The sequence below is a fragment of the Micropterus dolomieu genome, linkage group LG03 (assembly GCF_021292245.1).
Source record: "Micropterus dolomieu isolate WLL.071019.BEF.003 ecotype Adirondacks linkage group LG03, ASM2129224v1, whole genome shotgun sequence".
In the NCBI taxonomy this organism is placed as follows: Eukaryota; Metazoa; Chordata; class Actinopteri; order Centrarchiformes; family Centrarchidae; genus Micropterus; species Micropterus dolomieu.
In genome coordinates this window covers 3,395,307-3,418,775 of record NC_060152.1, presented here as the reverse complement: position 1 = coordinate 3,418,775, position 23,469 = coordinate 3,395,307, and the positions used below count along the sequence as shown (strand labels likewise).

The 23,469-nt window shown below is 39.0% G+C and overlaps 2 protein-coding genes and 1 long non-coding RNA gene across 3 annotated transcripts in view; 1 reads left to right on the top strand and 2 right to left on the bottom strand.

Annotated features, from left to right (window-relative positions):
- sh3bp5b (SH3-domain binding protein 5b (BTK-associated)) overlaps positions 1-7,112 on the top strand; it is a 36,436-nt gene extending 29,324 nt beyond the window's left edge. Inside the window, exons 8-10 of the mRNA XM_046043834.1 lie at positions 176-395; positions 1,746-2,096; positions 3,592-7,112. Coding sequence (XP_045899790.1) covers positions 176-395; positions 1,746-2,096; positions 3,592-3,827 — 807 coding nt within the window. The 3' untranslated portion in view covers positions 3,828-7,112. The remainder of the gene's footprint in view (positions 1-175; positions 396-1,745; positions 2,097-3,591) is intronic.
- LOC123967667 lies at positions 6-1,732 on the bottom strand. The gene is made up of 2 exons (XR_006824307.1): positions 563-1,732; positions 6-478 (listed from the first exon to the last, which is right to left on the bottom strand). It is a non-coding gene; the product is annotated as an uncharacterized LOC123967667 (long non-coding RNA).
- A 3,705-nt stretch (positions 7,113-10,817) lies between the features above and the next one.
- Positions 10,818-23,469, bottom strand: part of capn7 (calpain 7) — a 26,296-nt gene continuing 13,644 nt past the window's right edge. Inside the window, exons 20-21 of the mRNA XM_046043833.1 lie at positions 21,191-21,283; positions 10,818-14,489 (exon numbers count right to left, since the gene is read on the bottom strand). Of these exons, the coding sequence (XP_045899789.1) occupies positions 14,345-14,489; positions 21,191-21,283 (238 nt within the window). The 3' untranslated portion in view covers positions 10,818-14,344. The remainder of the gene's footprint in view (positions 14,490-21,190; positions 21,284-23,469) is intronic.

Below are 23,469 nucleotides of genomic sequence, written 5' to 3'. Positions count from 1 at the left end.
AAAAGGAGATTTGAAGCAGTTGGCTTTATTTAAAAGGTTTCACTCATCAGTATCTAAAGTCTAATCATACTCACTACATGTTGAAGCCAGATCACAGAATGAGAATCTGTGCAGTCTGGTAGCATTATTCTATCTGTTGTCATGACCTCCATCATCACCCTCCTCTCGCCTCCAGAACCTGAAGAAAATCGTGGACGAGCGGCAGGCCAAGCTGTCTCAAGCCAAAGGGGATTATAAGACGGCCCTTAGGAACCTGGAGATGATCTCGGACGAGATCCATGAGCGCAGACGGAGCTCTGCCATGGGCCCCCGGGGGCGCGGCGTGGGCGCAGAGGGTGATAGTGTTTCTGGGGACGACATCTCCAGCTTTAAGTTGGAGTCGGACGAAATATCCAGTGAGTACAGTACAACATGTCTGAAAGCGAACCAGTTCTTCTTCTTCTTCCTTCTTTTTTGTCTCTCACTTTACTGCATCAGTCTGAGGAAAAGGTTTGTTACATAAACTTAATTCATGGCAAACGGTCAAGTTTATTTATAGTGCACATTTATCATACTCCTGTACCTTCAGCACGACTCAGACGATTGTCCTGATGAGATAAAAGGCCGATTAGTAAATGTTATGCTGCTCAGCTGTGGACCTCCACAGTGCTCACCTGCTGCCTCTGTAAATGTCAGGGTTAACTGGGATGAGATTTGGTCGGTTCTGTTGTCATTTACCCTCCTTCAGTGTTAAATGGGGCCAGTAGAGTAACTTTTAGAATAGCACAAACACAGTGTGTTAAGAGTGAGAGGAAAAACTGATTGGGCAAACTAATTCTTGAAGTAGAAATAGATTTTTGAAAGGGTTTCTTGTATAGCTGCTAATCCAACTGGAACCACTTGTGAAGAGAATATAGACTCTTAAGGAGTGAATCCTACGTCAGTTTATGAAGATGCGAAAACACAGACAGTGAGCTCTTGTCTGTTTCACTGAATTCCTGGTTTGTGATTCTTGGAAAGTCCGATAAGATCCAATTTGTGTTCGACTTCAGAGAAAACAAAAAAAACTGCAGGACGGCCGACAGATTAAAAACAGAATTGAGTTTAAATTTGATTTACTTCAGACATGCAGATTGGCGAGACTGTCTGACGGACTTTCACTCAAACACATGCCCTACCCAGCCCTCACTCTAAACTTAAGCTAAACCTCTACCAACATAAGTCTTAAATCTTAAACAGCCCTTTAATGTCAAAAGCAGAAAAAGTGTCCTCTTTTTTTGCTGCCTAATATACGGTGGGTGAGAGATCGACAACTGCAGAAAGAAACAAACTGTTGAAATGTGTCCTCTGCATCACGTTGGCCTCGACTCCAAAATAGACCTGCCGTTACTGTGGTAACCACAGAGCAGTGGAGGCATCGCAAAGCAGACACTGTGATAACAAGTTAACCTGTGTAAAGGAATAAAGTGTTGCTATGGCTGAATATAACCACAGACACTGATGAAGCGTTTGGGTATTTTGATTTGTGTCGGGGGAAATGAAACGCCGCCGCTGGGAGTGATGTGACGGTTTAAAGTCCTCAGTTCTATTTATATCTCCGTTTGCACATACTCACATTTTTTTTTCTCTTCTCCACATCTTTCCCTCCTTTTCGATTCTGTATCCTCACCTTCACCATCTTCCTTTCACTCTCAAATTCCTTCTTTCCTCTCTTCTCTCATCACTCTTTGGTCTTTCACATTTTGCCCTCCTTCCTCTTCCTGCAGTGGCGTCCGTGTGTTTCGACGACGAGCCTTGTGGCGGCGGCAGCAGCGTCATGTCAGAGGAAGACTCAGAGACTCACTCCACCTGCAGCCTTGGTTCGTCTCCCAGCAGCCCTCAGGAGCTCCTGTCGCCTTGCCCCTTCACCAGCTCCTCCTCCTCCTCCTGCACGTCCTCCTCTGCCTCTCCGTCACCGACTCCCTCCTCCTCCTCCTCCCCGGCTCCTCTGTCCAGGCCCAGCAGTCTGGACCTTCCCAGCACCGTGTCGCTGTCAGACTTCGGCCTCATCTCGCCGGTGCTCGGGCCTCGCAGCGAATGCAGCGGAGCTTCCTCACCAGAGTGCGACCTGGAGAGAGGTGTGTGATGGTGATTCTGTTCTGTTTGTTTTGGTGTTATAAATCTTGATTTAGGAAACAAGTTTAAATGCAGCAGGACTACAGTGAATTTTCCCCGGCCTAAAAAGTTTAAAATATTAAAATTGATCTTACAGTGTTGCAGATACGGTTGGATGAAAACAAACCTTTTCTTCTGTTTACATAAATATAAATAACCAATAAATAGTGAAATAGTGTTCTCGTATTTTAGAACAGATTGCTACAGGTTTAAGTGTTTGAAACTAAATAAACATCACTAAAAAGGGATAAAATACTGTACAAAATCATTCATAAGTACGTTACACTGAAGGTCAAAACATTTCCGTACAACATATGCTCTCAGTTACCAGTTTATTAGGTACACCTAGTGAAAACTGATGGCGCATAATTCCTGCTGATGGTCTGTTTCTACATATATTTGGACTGTCGGTTCAACAAAACACATTTTAAGACATCACTTTGGGCTTTGCAAAATTATAAAGGATCTATTTCACTATTTGATTAAATATTTTATAGATTAAACGATTCATTCATTCAAAATAATCTGCTCAACAATTTAAATAATTGCCCTAATGTATTGTACATGCAGAAAAATATATGTAGAAAAAGGAAAGAGATGGTGGGGTGTTGAGTGCATGTGAGAGCTTCTCACCATCAGGTCCATTTGTGTGCAGCACGTGCTGTTACACAGGAGAGAGAGACAAACAAAAGAAAGACATGGGGAAGTGAGATGGATGATGTTTGAGAATCTATTCTGGGTAAGACGTACGAGCTCCTGCTTACCTGCTCGACTCACACCTGCTCCGCCACAGGAGCCTATTAGTCAAAGTGACAGCGAGCCGGGTGCCTCACCTGCAGAGACGAAACACAGTTCCCCACACTTCAGTGGGCACTGATCGGTGATCTGTTGGTTTAAAAAAAAAAACACATCTACATTCAAACTGCAACCAAAGAGCTAGCAGGCATTTTGAGGCTGTTACGGACGTTGGTCTTCGAAGGTTTAAAATCAAGTCAATATATATATACTTTATAAAATAAACGTGTAATACATTTTTTTGATAACCATCCTTTTAATTTGACTTGTGACCAAGATTTATACTCACTGGGACATTTTACAGTTGCCAATATGTGTAGGTTACTGTTTGTTTCAACAAAATGTATTGCTACTGACTCAATTTCAATGTGAAGAAGGTTTAAAATATAGTCACATTAGGTAAATGCTGTTGAAACAATGGTTATGTAACAGAGATATCTAAAAAAGCAGCATTTAGCCCAGTTATTTTGTTTATGTCCTACCATCAAAGTTTTGAAAGACGTAGTTTGAGGCATTTCTGACTTCTCTAAAACAAAGGAATATTTGTATGTATCTGAGCCCATTAAAGCTTAAAAACTATGTCTTGAATAATTAATGCCAATCATGCTCATGAAAAAAAAAAAACCCACATTAACCATTCACTGACCTTCTACTGGGCTGCAGGTGACCGTGCAGAAGGTGCAGAGGGGGATCTTGACAACGCTCCAGCCGCCACCACCACCACGACCACCACCAACAACAACAGCAGCTCCACTTCCAGCACCAAGAAGAGCTTCAGCCTGGAAGCACGCTTCAGCTTTCTGAACCTGCGCCGCCCGCGTCCTGAAACCGCCAAAAACACAGGCTGCTCCCAGAAGGCGGAGGCCGGGCAGACTGTGGTCTTGGTCAAAGGAGTTTGAGGACCAAAAAGAGAATTTGTTGGAGAGACTTTGGCTCTGCCTTGACCCATCCTCACCCAGCCTCTCTGATACTGCAGTTACCTGCCACAACTGCACTCATTTCCAAACTGTGGTCAAAGAGAGACTTTGAATGTCATAGTTGGTGTATACAAAGTGTGGTTACTCCATTTCCTTTATGAAGGACATTGCACCTTTTGGACTCATGCCTGAGATATAGAGAGCACTGCTATGTGTTGGTGTAGGGTGATAAAAGGAAGGTTGAAATGTGTCGTTTTCCACTAAAAGCTGAAAATGCTTCTGTCACAAAAGCAGAAGAACACCAGCTGCCTGCATTCAACCTTTGACTTGGGGATCATTTTATCTATTTAATACTTGGTATAACTGTTCATCAAAATAACATTTATTATGCTGTAAACCATGCACAGGTGATGTTCTGCTTACTTCAACAGTTAAGGAAATTAAAGTCACGTGTGGAGATGTACTAAATAACTAGTCTCTTTACCTTCTGACATACGCTCCTGTATTCGATAAATGACTGTTGTATTTTCTGTAAGTTATGTGAGTAAAGAGTTTAGGTTTAGGCACATGGACGCTCCAAATGTTGAAAATCCATTTATATTCCACAGAAGTTAATTAAACTAAGCTTTAACTCTTTTAGCATAGTTTTTGCAACTGAGATGATTGTTTTAAATTAACATCTTTCTGGTGCACATCCAGCAAAGTTACTGATATTTAAAGACAAAAAGTGTCCTTTCAATGCTATAGCAATCGCATTGCAGATAAAAGTATACATAGCTGCGTGTGATAACTTCATACTAAGCTCAATGTTTCACTGCCCTCTGTGGCTTAAAGCGAGACAATGTAACGTTAGAAAGAAGACATTAACGGCCTCTCTTAATATAAAAAGTGAAATTCTTAATAAAACACTGGTTGAATTCAATACAGATATTTTGCTGCTACAGCTGTACTTTGTCTGTTATGACGAGTTGCTTAAGGTGGCGTTCACTGACTTTCCAGTTATGTTTTATTCTGTCACAAATACACATTTCAGTGGAGTAAACGCACCAGGGAATTGAATGTGATGACATCATGGCCGCTGTTCAGCAAAGGCTACATTGCCTCGTTTTACAGCCTCGAGTTTGTTGCACCTGCAACCACACCCAGCAGTGATGTCATAGTGTACTGACAGTACACGTCTACATCACCGCGAGGTCAGCAAAACCAGGGTATCCAGCTGCCGATAAGTTGTTCTTTGGGTCGTAAAGGTGCATTTTTAGCAAAGACAAGCTGGTTGCTGCAGTTTAAAAATGTTATTTATGTTTCTCACATTGGAATAAATTCTAATTATTTTTTTCATGGTTGTAAACTGTAAATTTAATTCTCATGTACTGGTGATTGTATTATTAATGTAACAGCAAAATTCTTTCTTTCCCCAACGGACTGCTGTTACACTCTTTACCATTACAATTATACAATATAAAATTGCTGAAATAGCATTTAATGTTTAAAGCGGTATTTGCCAAGCTGTATAATTAACTGGTGACAATTTAAAACAATCTTTTTGGCAAAAACATGGCCAAGGGTGAAAATTGTAGCTCCATTGTAAGCCCAGGCACAATCTCCATCTAACTGAACAACCTTAGAACTGAAGTGTAAAACTGGATGACCGTTACAGATCAAAGAAATGTCTTCGGACACTGAGACCGTATGTTCAACCACTCCTCATCATGGTGCGTCCCCCGGGGCTCCTACATTTTCCTACAAAGTCCTTGCACCTAAAAGCAATTGGCAATCTTGAAAGACAAAGCAATACGGAAACTCAAAGCTGATGATACCCAGAGCAACTTTTAGAGCAATGGTGCTGGGCAATGTTGGCGTCAATGGTAATGAGCAAAAATTACTACCGCAATAACGTGTTAAACCTGTTAATAATCTGTTCAAAACATAGTAAGACTTGCCACTACCAAGATTGCCCAGCAACATTGCTCAGAAAGTTGCCCCATGTTTCATCAGCTCAGCTCTCGGACTTTACGCTACATCCTGTGATGGTAACAAAGTAAATCCAGGAGTTTTTGGAGATGAAATAACAAAGAATGCAGTTTTCTGAATGTGAATAGAAAATCAGATGGTTGTTGAAGATTTTTACAGGAAAAATTTAAAAATGTAACCATTGTTTTTCTTGCTTGTTCAGATGCCACATTATGAGAGAAGTTGCTGGTTGCTTCAGACTTTTAGTATTACTCGGTGAAACCCTTAAACAACTGGCTAAGAGGTATTTAATTTGTTTAAGTGATAAATAATCTTAGGTTTCTTTAAGGAGCAAAAGGAATAAAGCGGGACATATTAGTATGTTCCCTTATATTTGTAAATTATGCGCTTAAATTAGAAAAAATTCCCTCAAAGTGCCCCAAAAAAAATAATAATAATATATACACACACACACACTACGTTTTTGTCAATAAATACCATCAAAAGGCCCAAACCAAACCAACATGTGTTAGTCTGTTTCTCTTGCTGACTTCCTGACCGGGGCTCTCTGCTCTAAGCCTGTTGGTTCCTACGGAATATGTAAATCTTTTAAAACAGGTAACAAATATATAGTTTCATCAAAAAGAAAATAAAAACTTGGCTACTCACTGTTTTTACCAAATGTTACTCAAACAGAAGGAGTTATCCTCCTTCATTCAATTTGTTCTTTTTCTTTTGACAATTGCTAAAGACTTCTTGGTTTTAATACAGTTTTTAATTTAATCTTGGTTTTGGCTGCTACTGTAAACACAATGTTGTGTTAAAACTCAGCTGCAAGGTTCTGGATTGGTGACAAAGTTTTGCTGCTGTCTAGAAGAGAGCAGGGAAGGGCCAAATGAAGTCATTTGAGAGCACAATTTTGTACAAATTATTCATTTAAAAGGGATATGTGTAATTGAATCCATTCATTAAGCTATAAGGTGCAGAAGTTGTTGACTGGGAAAAAATGGAAGAAGATTTGACATCTCAGAGCATTCTAGTAACATTTTTTAGGAAAGAAAGGTGGTAAACAAACAGCAGCCTTTTGCTTCCTGCTTTCTTTCTTAAGTCTATGTACTATGTGAACAAAATGTAATATCTGTGTATTTCAGTATATTTGTGTCACTTTGTGATGTGGAATTTAGGATATAAACCGCTGACCAGCTTCCCTCTCATAGCTGTGTGCGCACAGTGGGTGTTCAATCCTCTGCATCATCTCTCAGCAGCTAATGTGCCGGTTTTTCAGATTAAGAGTAAAATAAACTGATGTTCACTTCATTGTCGTCCAAGTTCATTTGAAGTTTACTAGTTTGGTTTCAACAGAAAGATGTGGCACATACTCTTAAATTAGCTTTATCTTCAGAGACTGAGGTCATAATTTTAATTTCAGTGTGACACAAGAGTACCTCACTCTAAGAAACACTGTTCTTTGAAAATACGCCTGGTGTTTTGCTCAGTGATTCAGACCTTTAAAAGGCAATCTGATTTTGGAATTGAATTAATATCAACTAGTATCTGGCACATCTTTAGAGAAGCTTTAAACAGTCCAAATGGTCATCACATTTTACCAATAAAGAAGAGAGCACCAACACAAAGAGACCTTCTTGGAAATACGACACAAACACATCTTGAAGAGCTAACATAACAGTGAGCCTTTAACTGCTGGTGCACTGAAGCTGAAGCTCAATCTATCTGATAGACTTTGAAGCAGGAATGCCCTAAAGGCTGTTTATATTCTATATTATTCTTATTATATGATCAATAAATCTCATTAAAAAGGAATGCATCAATTTGCTCCAGTTTGAGTAACATTTGCTAAAAACTACAGTGCTATTGAAGAGGGGTAAAGCTCTGTGAGCGAGCGAGCTTGACGTGTCTCAATAAGTTAGCTCACTCGCTAACAGGACAGTAAGGTGTAATCTGTTATTTCAGAAGACTCACTGATATGATACTTCCAGAACAAAGGTCACAGATTATTTAAAAGAAATATTTTTCCTATTGACTGTGTCATAACAGTTGCAAATCATCTTTTGTGGAGCACTTTATACAAGACATTAAAGTTCATAAAAGCTATGATAGCTTCCTTCATTTTGTACTCTCTGGCTCTCCGTCCCCTCACAGGAACTGGACTTTAGTGCATTGTTGGCTTTAGTCTTAACAGGGGATTAATAAAAAAAATATTGCATGTCAGCCTTATCCTTTAAAGGTAACGCTACATTTGTTTTTATGAAAGGTGAACCTCCTGTTGCAACGATGAAGCTCAGTGGGTTTTACAAAGACGATCAGAGCCAGGCCAGTTATTGTTACCTCTTTTGTCTAAAGATCATAGACCAGAGGTCACTAATTGGTGGGCCGCGGTCCAGACCTGGACCCAGCCACCGTCCTCTCCAGACCCGGAGTTACAGCCGATTAATTATTGAGAATTATTATCTCATGACGGAGCGTTTCCATTTTAACCCGTGCAGCTTTTTTAGCATTTACCGTACTGGTTTAGATGACCAGGAAACTCACAGACCAACTGCATGTGTTCCAATCGTCTTCTGTGATTCTGCTCAGCCAATCAAATCTCTGCATTCCGATAAGCATTGCGAGTCGAGTCCACGAGTGAGAGGAGACAAAAGACTTCACATGGCTTTTAACCAAGAATGTACAGATTCTTACATGTAAATTCTACCCACGGGCAGAATATCTCATATCTCTCTAATCCTAGGGAAGCGGTAGCTATAATAAGGGAATGAAAGAGAATAGAAGGTATTAAAGCTGTTTATTTGTTAAGGTGTTTTGAGTGTTTATTATAATATTGGTTGAGACAACATTTCAATCACTTCAAGCTACACTTTTTATTTTATTTTGTCTGAAATTAAGCACTTAAGAAAGTAGCACATTTAACAAACTTTTTTTTTAATTTTTTTTTTAAATGTGCCTTTAGTTTACTTACATTTAGAATGTATTAATAGAGTAGTAATTATTTATTATCCCTCCAGTTTGTGGTGAAAACTGACAGTAATTATTATTGAAATATTTGATTTTACAGTCAGTTGTTGACTCAAAACACATACTGATACAACTATACGTTATGGCACTGAATGATAACGCAAGTTATCCGGACCTTTGCTTCAGAAAATTTTCTCTAACTAGACTTCTCTGAGTTTTAATTGAATACCTTTGTCATAGACCTTTTCTAATGTATCTCTGATTAGATTAGATGTAGCTGTCTCTGCTGTTACTGACCTACATTATGGATTATTTAGAAAAGCCTCTTTATATTTACCAATTTATAGGCATGTAAACCCCTACAGTGAGCTTTAATACAAATTAGTTGAAGATTGAAGAAGTCATGGCGTTAATCACTGAAAAAAACGTTATGTATTAATATATGCTCAGTGCCAAGGAGTCAGACATTAAGAACAGTTCAGTTCTCAGCTATAATGAGCAAATTATTATTAATTTAAAGGACCGCAGTTGTGCTGCAGTCACAAGGAACATCAAAGTTTCTCCACATTCTTTCAAATTTAAGTTAATTTGTTATTTACTTCTTAAGAAAAGTATGAAATTTGTACAATTTATTACGTTAGCAAAATCATTAAGTTTCCAGACTTATTAAAGAACTATTTCTGCTTCACAGATGTGAAGATGTGCTTGAGGTTTCTGCCTGTTAAAAGGGAGTTTGTCGTTGTTGCTGTCGCCACGTGGTAGGAAATGCTGGGTCTAATAAATAATATTATATCTGAACCTGCTCTATAGGACAAGTACCCCAAGATAACTGCTGTTATGATTTGGCACTATAAAAATGAAACTAAATTGAATTTCCCAAGTCGTCATTTTGGCCACATGTGCCTTGTGACAGCAGATTAGCGGTGGCTGCATGTTTTTTCTAAGACACATGCTTCTAACAGCCCACTCAGCTCTTTTTTTTTTTATCTTGTCAGTGTTGACAGAGAGGAATATAAGGCTGTGTCAAGCAGACAACCAATGATCTTTTTAGCCTGTTTGAACAACATTCTGCAAATGATATGAATTATTTGAGCCTTAACAGCTCATGACAACTTTAGGAGGTGTGTTTTGGTGTTAGTAGCCACTGCGGCTGGAGCAGATGTTTCTCTCCTGGCATGGGTTTAGTGTGTAAATAAGGAAATACTTTTGCTGCTATGAATTATGGGGTTACATGTGTAATATGGGAGCCAGAAGTTGCTGTGCAAATTCCTACGTGTGTCTGTGTTTAGTTTATTACTGTACTGTACATGTACTTTATTAAAAAAAACTAATAGCTTCATGCTTGTGGTTTGAACTTGGTTGTGAAATAAACATTATGAGAGCTGTCAACCACGTTACCTTTCTTTTTCTTTTCTCACAGATGTCGACGCCAGTCACAATCTTGTGTGACATCTAAAAAGGATTCCTATACTATGTAGTGAATATACATACAGAATAGAACAAAACGGGTGAATGTCACAAAGATCTGCAGCTTACCACACTGAGTTTTCAGGCTGAGATGCTGAAGAAAGCATGGCTGGCTGTCTTTGCTGCATCAGATCTCTTCACACCTCCTTCTGTTTTGAGCATTTAATAAAATGAAAAAAGGGATGTTATTAAGATTTTACTGTCCAGCATTTCAGAGAAACCATCATCAAAGGGACTTAACGTGGAATTTAATATTTATATCAGGGACGGGGCAGAATTACTTTCTCACAAACATAGTATACAAACTTCTACTTCGCTTTAGCACAATGGATATTTGTTGTCACTGTGGCCAGAAATGTAAAGAAAGTAAGTTTCTGTGTTCACTTATAGTGTTTTAATGTACAATAATCTATCATACTATACAGGCGATGTTACCAGTCTTGCTATGCAGCAATCCCAGGAATTAATATTAGCCATTGTTGACTTCAGAAGCTCGATGTACAAAATCTGATGAATGTTGCTAGCTCTATTAAAACAAAAGCCCCCTTCTGCTTCCCAATAAAGAAAAGCGCAAAGACCAAATCAGATATCATGTTCTGTATTCAAATGTTGAACACATCAGTCTACCCAACATTTAGTGCAAGTTCTGAAAACATTACATCATCATTCATACAACAGGCTGATGCAAGATTGTCCTGCTGCATATTTAAATTAGTCCTTAATTGAAAAAGACATAACTGAATATGGTAACAGAGAGATATGGCATCCATAATGCAAATGATCTATGATTAATCAATAAGTAATGGATATTTAAAGCTATATCCCACTACTCTGAATGAAACACCAGCATTATTAGTTCAGTCAGCACAGGCTTTAGTATTAATTATTGTTAAGAGGAATTGTGGGAGTTGTCACCATGATCCCCAGCAGCTTTACTATAAAGCAGGTCAAGTTAATCACGGTTCCAGCTGCATTACAGAATTTTCACAGGGAATAATGGTAACTGAGGGCAGTTTGTCATGTTCTCTTTGCACTGTGTTGATTCACTGTGTGAGTTGTGAATTTTAAAATGTGGAAAACAAATGAAATGATTGTATAAAAAAGCTGAGGTGTGTGGTTTAACTTAATGAAACCATATTAAGTTGTGTGTGCTACATTGTGAAAATGTTTTTGTTACATCGTCCACATTCAGTGCACAGTGCCCTGTTGCAGTCTGCACACGACAACACTGGCTGCATATTGATAATCAGTTAATTGTTAGTCATTTATCAAGCAAAACGACAAATCAAATCAAAAATCTCTCTGGTTCCAGCTTCAGATGTGATAATATGCTGCATTTCTGTTTTAAATCACTGGAAATTGAATAATATTTGGTTTTGTACAATTGGTCGGACAAAACAAGCAATATGAAGATGTAAACTTAGGCCCTGTGATCTTGTGGGGGACATTTTGCCTATTTTATAGGCTAAACAATCTATTAAGTGAAAAAAAAAAAAAATGAAATGAAATTAATTACTGGCTGCAGACTGTGTTTTATGGCAACACAGCGCTGTGCACAGGGGCTTTACATTTACTACAGCAGCTTACAGTTAACAAAGAATGACATTGTGTGATGACATGCACAGTAGCCTCAACACTGATATAACCCTGTGTAATCCACTGCAGTCAGATTCACTTTCTAATTAAACCTTCATGTAAACATTTGCAATTAAAGGACATTGCAAACAAGTCAGCTGTCTGTCACTGACTTTTCTTATTTACACTTACTAACACGTCATGGTCTTCATCTGGGAGTTTGATCAGTTATTGGGAAGATGACTGAAACAATTCCATGACCAAGCTGTATTCGCTCATTTAGACCATGAGGTGCGGTTGAAAATGCTGACGTCACTCAAAAAAACAAGTTGACTTCAGATGAGCTGCTTTCTGAAAACTGTTTAAAATGCTTGAAAAAAAAAGTGACATATTCATTTCCATATATTATTTGATAATAAACAAAATGAAACATTTTTTAAAAGTGCAGTATATCAACGAAAAGGTAAACAGATGTGTACTTGGCAATACATTTACATTTCCACCTGCAGAAGGTTGATAGTGACAATCAAACACACACACACACACACACACACACACACACACAGCGTGTGATGCCTGTCTCAAGCAGTGCTGAGTGCTGACGCGATGTCTGTCAGCGAAATCAGGCTGATACAGACAACATGAAGAGACATCATTCAAATGCTGCCATACTGGGTTCCCTGTGGTGGTGCTGCTCTGCCGCACTGCTCCTGAGAATAACAAAACCTTCACTGTCATTTAAGGAAACTAACAGCTGCATCCACTTGACAGACTTTTTAAACTCTTGTCACCAAGTCTGATAAAAAGTCTGGTTCGGTAAAGCAATAATCAAAGAAAGGGTTAACCGAGGACTTCGTTTGTGCAAAATGTTCATGTATCAATGTATCATGGCTGCCAGTATGAAACAACTTCTTCTTATCAGAGTTGTTTTGCAGTAGTGAGCTTCTTAAGCATGTGTTGTCTTTATATTTCCCATCCTGTCACATACCATTGAGCCTGGACGTAAAACTTTGTGACTTTTTCATGGCTTTCCATAACTAATTAATAAATATAAACAATAGAGTAAATAACGATAAATAAAGAGTTATTGTGACCCTACATATTATTACTATCTGGTTTCTAGTTTATCATGCTATTCCATTGTATTTAAAGCTCAGAACAGCTACAACAGTTCAGTTATTTTTGCTTTCTGTGGAGAAGCGGCAATGTGACACAGTTGAAGAAAGCAGTTCCACCATTTCTGCTGGGCAGGTTCATGTATGAAATTACTAGAGACAGCTGTCATTTCACATTGGCTCTACACTAAATGACAGATAAGTCTCCCTTTTAGTGAGAGATCATGAACCTTTCCTGTACCTGCCTGGATGGCTGTATACTTGCTCAGCTGTCATCAACATGATTTTCTATCAGGAAAACAAGGCAGCTGTTTCAGAAACATTGTCAAAAATGTCATCCAAAGTCTCAACTAAGATCCCCACCTTGGCCAAATGTATGTGGACATCTTGACACTCCACCAATATGTGAAAGCTTAACATGTTTCAGTCTTTCCACCAGATGTTGAACCTGCTGCAGGGATTTGCTACTCATCAGCCACAAAAGCATCAGTGAGGTCCAACACTGATGCTGGTGAGCAGGCCTGGCTCTAGTTTAGTGCTCCGCAAAGGTGCTGGATGGGGTTTAGATGAAGGCTCACGTTGAAACAGGAAATGGACAAACACTGTTGGAAGAACACTGTTGTCTAAGATATTATTGTATGCTGTAGAATTAAGGGGCCCAAACAATGAAAGAAGTCTCAGACCACAAGTGTAAAAGGAAGTTGATTTCTATGAGCAAAAAAACAAATCTCAAAACATTTGACTGGACTGTTGAGATGCTCATCACAACAAAACAGAACCTGAAAAGAATTGCTGCTTTCGGGTAGCCTTGATGGCCATGTTGCAGCTCTTGGCTGGTGACTGGTGTGCATTTTAACCCTGTTTCTTCTCCACATCCTGTTGAGTGATGATTATCATTATCTTATGACATACATCAGATTTAACTGCCTGATCAGAACAATGATGTTGATGGAAATTATTTCATCTGGTGGTTGTAAGCTCAGCTCCATTGATGCTGTATCTATCTTATTATGGCAAAAAGAGGTACATCAGCTCTCTGACACTGCTCTCATTGTCTCTACTTTGTCATTTTTGGTGAAAGTGAATTTCTTTCTGTACCAAAATGCCTTGACTGTAGTTGGGTTAAATTTCATACTGAAGTTCCTCTTGATGATTCCTTATTAACAATTAACTTATTCTTCATAACTGTGGTGGTATCATCAAGTCAATGTTGAAGTTCAAGCCCTCAAGTCTTTCCATTTACTGTACCTCCACAAAGGTTTCAGCGAGAGTTATCAAGGCTGCCAGTCACGCCCCAGGCCCTTTGAGTTTTATTGAGGCCTTGATGACATCTCCAAAGTATAGTTTCAGAGACATCCCATGTCACTCTTGCATGAACCTCACTCCCAACCTCCGCCCCTCCTCTCTCCAGCTCCATCTTTACTGGAGATGGGAGACCTTGAGGGGTATGGTGCTGGAAAAGTCCAAGAAGAAAGGTCCTTCCTGTTTGGGCAAGAAGGTGGTGGGGATGACGTTGTAGATGCCTGCTGGGACGTGGTCCGCCTCCATGTAGCAGAAGCCACATCTGGAGAAAGAGAGAGAGAGAGACTGTCAGGCTTTACAGAAGTTAACAAATCAGTTCGGGGGGCAGATCCAGTGGAGCAGCACAGATCCAGTGGAGCTAAAAAACGTAAAATTATCACATTAAGCTGAACACCTCCCTCACTAATTACTTTAACGAAATCTAAACATGTCCTCTTCAGAGGCACATGGCCAACCTGTGACATCCTTCATGTTGATTTGTGTTAAAACGTACATGGTCATGATTCAAAATGTTTGTTTATGTAAAAGAACAATTATGTGACATTTTTAAACTCTATATTGATACTGGCCTCAGTATTGTTGGTATGTTGTGCTCTAGCACATGCACTGCAAGGACACACGTATGTTAACGAGCAACGAGCATGCACGTGACTTGATGTAGATTCTTGCTGATTCTTGGTTATGGCACTAATCAACAGCTGGTGGCAGTACTGTGCCAAAAAATGTAAATAATGTAGCAAAGTGCCTTTAAAGGCAGGAATGAAGAGGACTGCCAGCCAATGACACATGGATGTAAGCAGTGCATGTTTCCAAAAAAATCTTTAATAAATACATGTTCGAGTCTAAAAAAATATTATGAGGGAGGAAATGAATTCAATAAGTCCATGTCCCGATATCCGCACTTCCGCCCTTGTGCCCCTCAATGCGCGTTCTCGCTAAGGGTTGCAAGACCGTAGGGTGTCCCGATCCTCTAATGTTGTTCTCCAGGAGTGATCGTCAGTGCACTTAATGCACCCCTTTTGCAAGTGTGCATCAGACCTCACTATGCTATGGGCTATTATCCAGAATCCTTGTAGTGTCGTGATGTTTCGAACAGCTAACCAATGGGAGAGCAAAACGGTTGCTATGGTGCTGGTCGGATGACGGGAAAAACTGAGAAGAAGGAGGAAGCCAGCAAGAGCATAAACAAATGAAGAAGAAAATTTCTTTTGAAGTGTAAATCGTTTTCGATCAGAATATACCTAATTCTTCTGGTAAGAAACTGGTGGCGAGTTGTGATAAATTTTAGCAGGAGTACCGTGAATACTGCACCTGCGGCCAGCGCCATATTTATTTATTTATTTTCATTTATTTGGTTCACAACAAGTTAACAAGGTTAGACATCACAACAGGTAGGCCTATGTGTGAGTATCTTCCATCATTGAACATACAAAACCACCTCCACTCTATGGAGGTATTACATTCATGTAAAAATAACATCATAAACATTCTGGTAAATAATTTAAGGAAAATATATCAACTATAGGAATAACAAATGAAAATGTAAATGTAGAGAAAAATACGGTATGGTAAAAGAAAGTATTGGCATATTACTAAAGGCAGTATAAACATTACATTACATTTCTATAGATAGTTCCCATAACAAATTAATTGTATGGGCACATTTATTGTCATTTATAAATTGGACAGACTCACAATACATTCTGAATTCTGTTCTAAATAATTCAAATGATGGTCGAGATCTTGAGAACTTGATCTTATGGACGTGGTACTTACCTAATAAGATGAGTAAGTTAACCATTTTACAGATTTTTAAATGCTTGTTTTCATAGTATAGTATTACATATTATGGCTTCTAGTTTGATTAAATGATTAGTTTGAGTTACAAAGTTATCCAAAAATGTTCAAAAAATAAGTGCAGAATTGTCTTGTCTTCATCTTTGCAGAATTCACATTTTTGAGTAGGGTAAATGTTAGGTGCGATTTAGTAATGCATTTCTTTTCACTTTAATGGGTATAACAAATTTAAATGGAAGTTGTCAGTTGCCATGTTTGCTAGTCTTAGTCTTCGGAGACCTGACTTCATAACCCTCCCGTTTTTCACTGACCTCTCCAGGCTCAGGAGTGTGTTTAATTTTACAGTAACCTAGTGTTGGAGGCTACGCTGTTGACAGGCGTCATTGTAGATTTACTTTTGAAACTGTTTAGCAGTTCTGGTGACCGGTCCTCTCATTTCTCTCTAATTTATTACTTCTAAATATTTTCTAGCATCGCCAACAGCAGAAAGTGCTGCCTGTTGCTAAATCACCCACAAAGCTAATGCCTTGTATATCAGTGGAGGAGGCTAAAATTAACGAGCTATTAAATTGTATATTATTTGAGGATTTTCAGTCAGGATTTAGAGTTCATCATAGCACAGAGACAGCACTGGTGAAAATTACTAACGACCTCCTTATTGCATCAGACAAAGGACTTGTCTCTGTACTGGGTTTACTACATCTTTGTGCGGCTTTTGATACCATTGACCACTAGATTCTATTACAGAGACTGGAACATTTCATTGGCATTAAAGGAACCGCTCTAAGCTGGTTTAAATCCTATTTATCAGATCACACATGTACATGTTAACGCTGAGTCCTCCATGCACGCCAAAGTTAGTCATGGAGTTCCACAAGGATCTGTGCTCAGACCAATCCTCTTCACTTTATATATGCTTCCTTTAGGCAACATTGTCAGGAAACACTCCATAAACTTTCATTGTTATGCAGATGATACTCAATTATATCTATCGATCAAGCCAGAAACTAATCAGTTAGCTAAACTTCAAATGTGCCTTCAGGATGTTAAAACCTGGATGACCGGTAATTTTCTAATGTTAAACTCTAAAAAAAACTAAAACTGAAGTTATTGTTCTGGGGCACAGGCACCTCCGTGACGCATTATCTAAAGATATAGTTACTCAGAATGGCATCGCCCTGGCCTCCAGCACCACTGTGAGGAATCTTGGAGTTATCTTTGATCAGGACATGTCGTTTAAGTCTCACATTAAGCAAATTTCAAGGACCGCCTCTTTTCACCTACATAATATTGCGAAAATCAGGAACATCCTGTCTAAAAATGATGCAGAAAAATTTGTCCATGCATTTGTTACTTCCAGGCTGGATTACTGCAATTCCCTATTATCAGGCTGCACGAAAAAGTCCTTTAAAACTCTTCCTCAGCTGATCCAGGATGCTGCAGCACGTGTTCTGACAGGAACCAGGAAAAGAGATCATATTTCTCTTGTCTTAGCTTCTCTGCATTGGCTTCCAGTAAAATCCAGAATAGAATTTAAAATCCTTCTTCTCACATACAAAGCTCTTAATGGTCAGGCACCATCTTATCTTAAAGAGCTCATAGTACCTTACTACCCCACCAGAGCACTGCGCTCCCAGAATGCAGGGTTACTTGTGGTTCCTAGAGTCTCCAAAAGTAGACTAGGAGCCAGAGCATTCAAGCTATTGTAGTGGGACAACGGTGTGGATTTGTGCATTTTATATTAAATAAATTTGGAGCTACTCCAAATTCCTCTTTTCCTCTCCCAGAGAGGAGCAGGGGGGTTAAAGATCAGCTTAAACAGACTGCTAAAGAGACCCCAACGGAAGGGCGGTGGAAAAGTTGCTTTCTCTAAGTGCTATCCCTGACCATAAAACTGGCACCTTTTTGATCTACGAAGCTGATAAAGCGGTGCCTGACTGTTAAACTGACAAAGGGACATAAACCAGCGATTAGCATTTCCCTGAACAGCCTATCAGAATCTCCTTGGAAAGGCAGGAAATCCTAAAGCTTTCCTCATGTAACCTGAGCTCCCCCAAGTGGACGAATTAAGTATTACATACCATCGTTGGAAATGCCGTTAATGTATAAATGTCACCAACTTATCCTGACCAATAATGTGACAATTGTTTCCTGTTACCAAATGCTTAACTTAGAACGGTACAACCGTTTGACCATTAAGGTTCGATTGTGGAAATTTTTTTATTATAATACACGCAAAAAGATTTCTTTTCTTTAGACATTAAGTTTAGAAAGGCAGTCCCTCGGGAAACCTGAAACGCCCTCTGGGGAACCACGCCCCAGGCAACAAAAGAGCGACACGCGACGTCGTTCGCTCTCTCTGCTCTTCCCCTCGTGCCTCTCCAGGCAACGCCCTAAGAGTTCGGCCAGCGCAACAGGCCTTTGTTCACTTGAAGCTACACACGCGAAGTGCCGCGACATCAATCTGCCCCTCAGTTTGTTTTATTTTCTTTCTTTCTTTCTTTCTTTCTTTCTTTCTTTCTTTTGTTAAAGTTATCAGTCCATTAAGTTACAAATTCAGGAACGACCAAGTTCCCTTTTAAGCTTGTTCGTCGAGCCAACTTCACCGAGGTCAGACCAAGCCACGTGGTCCCGCCAGCGGCAACGACGGAAACCTGAAAACAGCCGAATTGCCTGACGGAGGAGGCGTTTTCAATCAGACAGAACCCCGGAGAATCACTAGCAAAAAGCCAGGATTGGGCAGCTAGCGTGGGACCCGTGCAACAGACCAAAGCAGGCCGTCGACAAGCCATAAGACCAACAAAACATTCTGTGATCAGGGATGTCCCGTAATGTTAATATTTCCTTTTAACTCCTAAACTCATAACTTACTTTCATTAGTTCTCCTCTGCCGTATGAGTCAAATGCTTCCCACAATCGAACCTCCATTTCTCATTGTTCAGCCATTGTTTATCTTCCCTGTATTTAACCACCCGTTTATATCGCTTTAGTTATTAATAAATTCACTGTAATACGATCAAGAACTGTGTGTGTTGCCTATTTCCACGTCCCTGCCAAGAGAATTGACCCTTTAGATATGAGACTGACTGATTGATTTATTTAAACGATTATTAACTAACTGATCACTAGTAATAATTGTATAATTATTAAAACTACCTAAAGGTCCGGAGACTCTAGGATTATAACAACTCCTGTGGTGCCCTTTTTAACGAGAGCTTTTATGGATTTTTGATATTTTCTGAATATTAAAATTCATAACTGGGTATTAATTCTCATAAATTTATTAAAATTCATAGCAAATTTTTAGCCATGCTACACTATCTTAAAGAGCTCATAGTACCTTACTACCCCACCAGAGCACTGCGCTCCCAGAATGCAGGGTTACTTGTGGTTCCTAGAGTCTCCAAAAGTAGACTAGGAGCCAGAGCGTTCAGCTATCAAGCTCCTCTCCTGTGGAACCAGGTTCCAGTTTGGGTTCAGGAGGCAGACACCATCTCCACATTTAAGAGTAGGCTTAAGACTTTCCTCTTTGATAAAGCTTATAGTTAGGGCTGGCTCAGGTAGTCCTGAACCATCCCTTAGTTATGCTGCTATAGGCCTAGACTACCGGGGGATTTCCCATGATGCACTGAGCTCGTTTCTGTTCTTTCTCTGATGGCCACCCACCCTGAGCCATGGTTCTGCTCGAGGTATCTGCCTCTTAAAAGGAAGTTTGTCCTTGCCTCTGTCGCCTAGTGCGGCTCTTGGTGGGAACTGTTGGGCTTCTGTAAATATCATCATAGAGTACGGTCTAGACCTGCTCTTTTATGAAAAGCGCTGTGAGATAACTGTTGTTGTGATTTGGCGCTATATAAATAAAATTTAATTTAATTGAATAGTTACAGTCGGCGTGTCAGAAACGATTAAACCAGAGGGGATTTGTGAATAAAGGTGAGCTGAATGTATCCAACACACAGTTGCAGGTCCTCGTTGTAGCCAGTTATGTAGTATTAGATTAATTCAAGGGTAGCGTTTCTTCTGTGTCACTGTATCATAGAGCCAGAAGTGTTTTAGGATTAGCAAATGGGTTCTGTACTATAGGTACATTTTGGTATTTCATATAGTTTCTGTTTCCCTGGCCTCCACAATACATGTTCATTAGTAGTAGTACTATAATTTATAATAAATCAGATATTTTTAAAATGTATTCTGTAGTTTTATACATTTGAGCCTTATCTATCAAAACATTAATATATTTTGTTGTGCTTTTGTTCAAAGTACTATTTTTAACAATACAAGTTTATTTTTAAACTGCATTATGTCATGGTATCTTGGTGAGGTCTCAACATGTTATGCATTTCTTAAAATAAGGGGAAAAAAAAAAAGAATATCGGGCGATATATCGGCTGTCAGATTTTAAAATTTTAAAATATTGAAATCGGTATCGGACTTAAAAATCCTGTATTCGTCAGGCTTTAGTTTCTTTATGAGAACATTTGATAAGATACCTTTAATTTGACATTTTCCAACATTACATAAATGCTGCATTAAAAGTATGGTCACATTATGTTTCTGTTCAATGAAATTTGCCTGCATTTTTTTTTCGGAAAGAGGACATGATGTCAAGTGATGTGGTAATGAGCAGAGCAGTCACGAACTATCAGCTGTATATGAGAGCAACGTTACAGTTTGTAGTCTGGTGATAATGTGCTACATATAAATGCCAGAATAATAACTTCCCCATTTCAAAAACATCCGCTGAGCACATCCGCTTGTTAAACATGTTGAACAAAGCCATAATACAGGCTTCAATAAAAGTGAATGGGAGACAGTACTGTGAATTTTTCTAGAACAAAAGAGTAATGTGGTGTATCTTAACATGCAACACTTCAACTGTAAGAAACATGGATCAGAGACAATAGTGACCAGTAAATATCTGGTAAATTCCTTTGACAAAATAACAGTAAATATCTTTGTTTCTCAAATAATGCTACTGGGTTATTTATAAATTATGAATGCCCTTCTTTAGCTTTCTCTACATGCATTCAAAACGGTTTGCTTTACTTGTTACCAATTAAATTATTGAGAATAATTTCCTGTGTTTCATTACTGCAAATGAATTTCACTGTATTGTTCAGTAAAGATAATAAATTACCAGACTGTGAAGTTATATTTGTCCGACTGTACCTGTAATCACCACTGCTCTTTTTCTGGAAGGCCGCCGGGCCCGGATCCCCCACCGTCGACACCGTCACCATCTCAAAACCAACACTGTACTGCCTGTAAACAGAGACAGAAAAGCAGAGAAAGGGAATAACTACCAACTCTAACACAGCTTGATGATGGACAGGCAGCAGTCGTAAAGTCCTGCTGTTCTTTCAGCATAAACGTATTATTATTTTTAATGTATTTTTTTATTATTATTTTATATTTGTAATTTTGATTCCATTTATGTATATGTATTTGGGATATATTTAGTGCTTTATGTGGTAGAATGTCCCAGAAGTTTTAGTGTTTATCTTCATTTCAACTAAAAGTTCGATTTTCAGGTGTACAACCAACAAATGCCGAGTGCCATGAGTTCATCACAGATAGATCAGCATCGGTACAGATTTAGAGCGCTAACAAAAAATTGCAGTGCAGAAATGGCAACGATATGTTAGAGGTAATTTTGAAAAACTGTGTCTCCGCTGCCTATGTACAAAGGCTGAGTGGATGCTGCAGCGGCCCGGGTTCAAATCCAACCTGTGGCCCTTTGCTGCGTGTCACTCCATATCTCTCTCCCTCTTTCCTCTCACTTTCCACGGTCCTGTCAAAATAAAGGCAAAAAAGACCTAAAAAGTATCTTAAAAACATAAAATAATAATGTGTCTCCATTACATAGTAGGTTACTTATGGATGGAATTCTAACAAAAATAAATTATTCCGCTTTTTGCTGGGAACCCCCTGGGGGTCCCGGGACCCCACTTTGAGAATCACTGGTATAGGAGGTTCTTATAGACTACCACCTGGTTGAGCAAATATCACATAATTTGAAGGCAACTTGATTGATATAAATCTCCGGTCGGTTCAGTTATGTCCATATGAATATCAACAGATAATTTTCATAGACAATTTTTTGTCTATTTTTGCTGAGAATTGCGTAACAAGGAAAAACATAAGCAAGACATCGTTGCTGCAGCCACATGGCTCTGTCTCTTAATGCCAAAATGAAAAGCAAGAGGTTCCGTGACGCACACACACTGCTCAGGTAGGCGGTGTGGCCCTTGCATCAGTCTAACCTGGATCCTCTGAGCTCGATGAGCAGCGGTCCAGACCGCTCCAGGTTAATCTGATAGATTGGGTTTTGTTTGTATGAATCCTTATAGTTTCCACAACCACCAGCGGTGAGCCCCTTCCACTGGCCGTTGATCTGAAGACAGAAGCAGAGAGCCAAACACAACATGGTTTTATATGTGATTTGATTACATTAATGTTTAAGCTGAGAGATTTACAAGAAATATTTTATTGCTGCTGTATAAAGAGAATACTGCTAGTAAAAAGCACCTTATTTGTTTAAAGTGTTTGCAAACCACGTTATTGCACTTTTGTGTATATAGCAGTACATTTAAATTAAAAGTGCGCAATAAAGTGTGTTGCCCAGCACTACTATTTACTTGTGTAGGAGTGTCATTTAACTTACTCTTTTGGTTTGAGTGAAGGGATTTGGGATCTTGGAGAAGGTGAATTTGCATCCGGAGTATACCTATGGAAAGAAATAAAACCGATTACTACTACTACTACTACTACTACTAAAAACTAAAACATTAACATAAAGGAAAAGGATAACAATACCACCTGCTGAAAACAACTAAATAAATTAAAGGATACATAAATAAACAAATAAAATAACTGTTATTTCACCCTGAATAAAAACGGATCCAACAAAAGAAATCTGGCTGGCAGTCAAGGTTTTTAAAAAAATAAATAACAAAAGATAGATGATGGGTTTAAATCCAATTGGTTTGAAGAATGAGTTGTATACAGCAGAAAGCAACCAAGAAGCATACAGAAAAAGTAAAAGCTGGTGAATTAAAGAACATAAAAGGAGCAAACATCAAAAAGACTACCATATTGCTATTTTGTTATCAGCAATTTTGTAAGACAAAGTGTAACATGTTTCCAAATGCTGTTAATTTATTCATGATCATCTGCACACAAAATAGAGCTTTCATATCAGCGCTGCTCTGGTGAAAGAAACATCAGAAATTAAATCATGTTTCCTGCTTTCTGCTTTGATCTCTTGTGAAAACTCAGTGAACAACAGAGAGATGAATCAGTTATTCTCAAGACGATTTTCAAAGAGAAACGTTGATCTGAGCTGGGGAGAGCGTTTTTTGGCTGCGTTGGTGAAGAGAGAGAGAGCGAGAGAGAGAGAGCGAGAGAGCGAAAGAGAGAGAGCGAAAGAGAGAGAGCGAGAGCGAGAG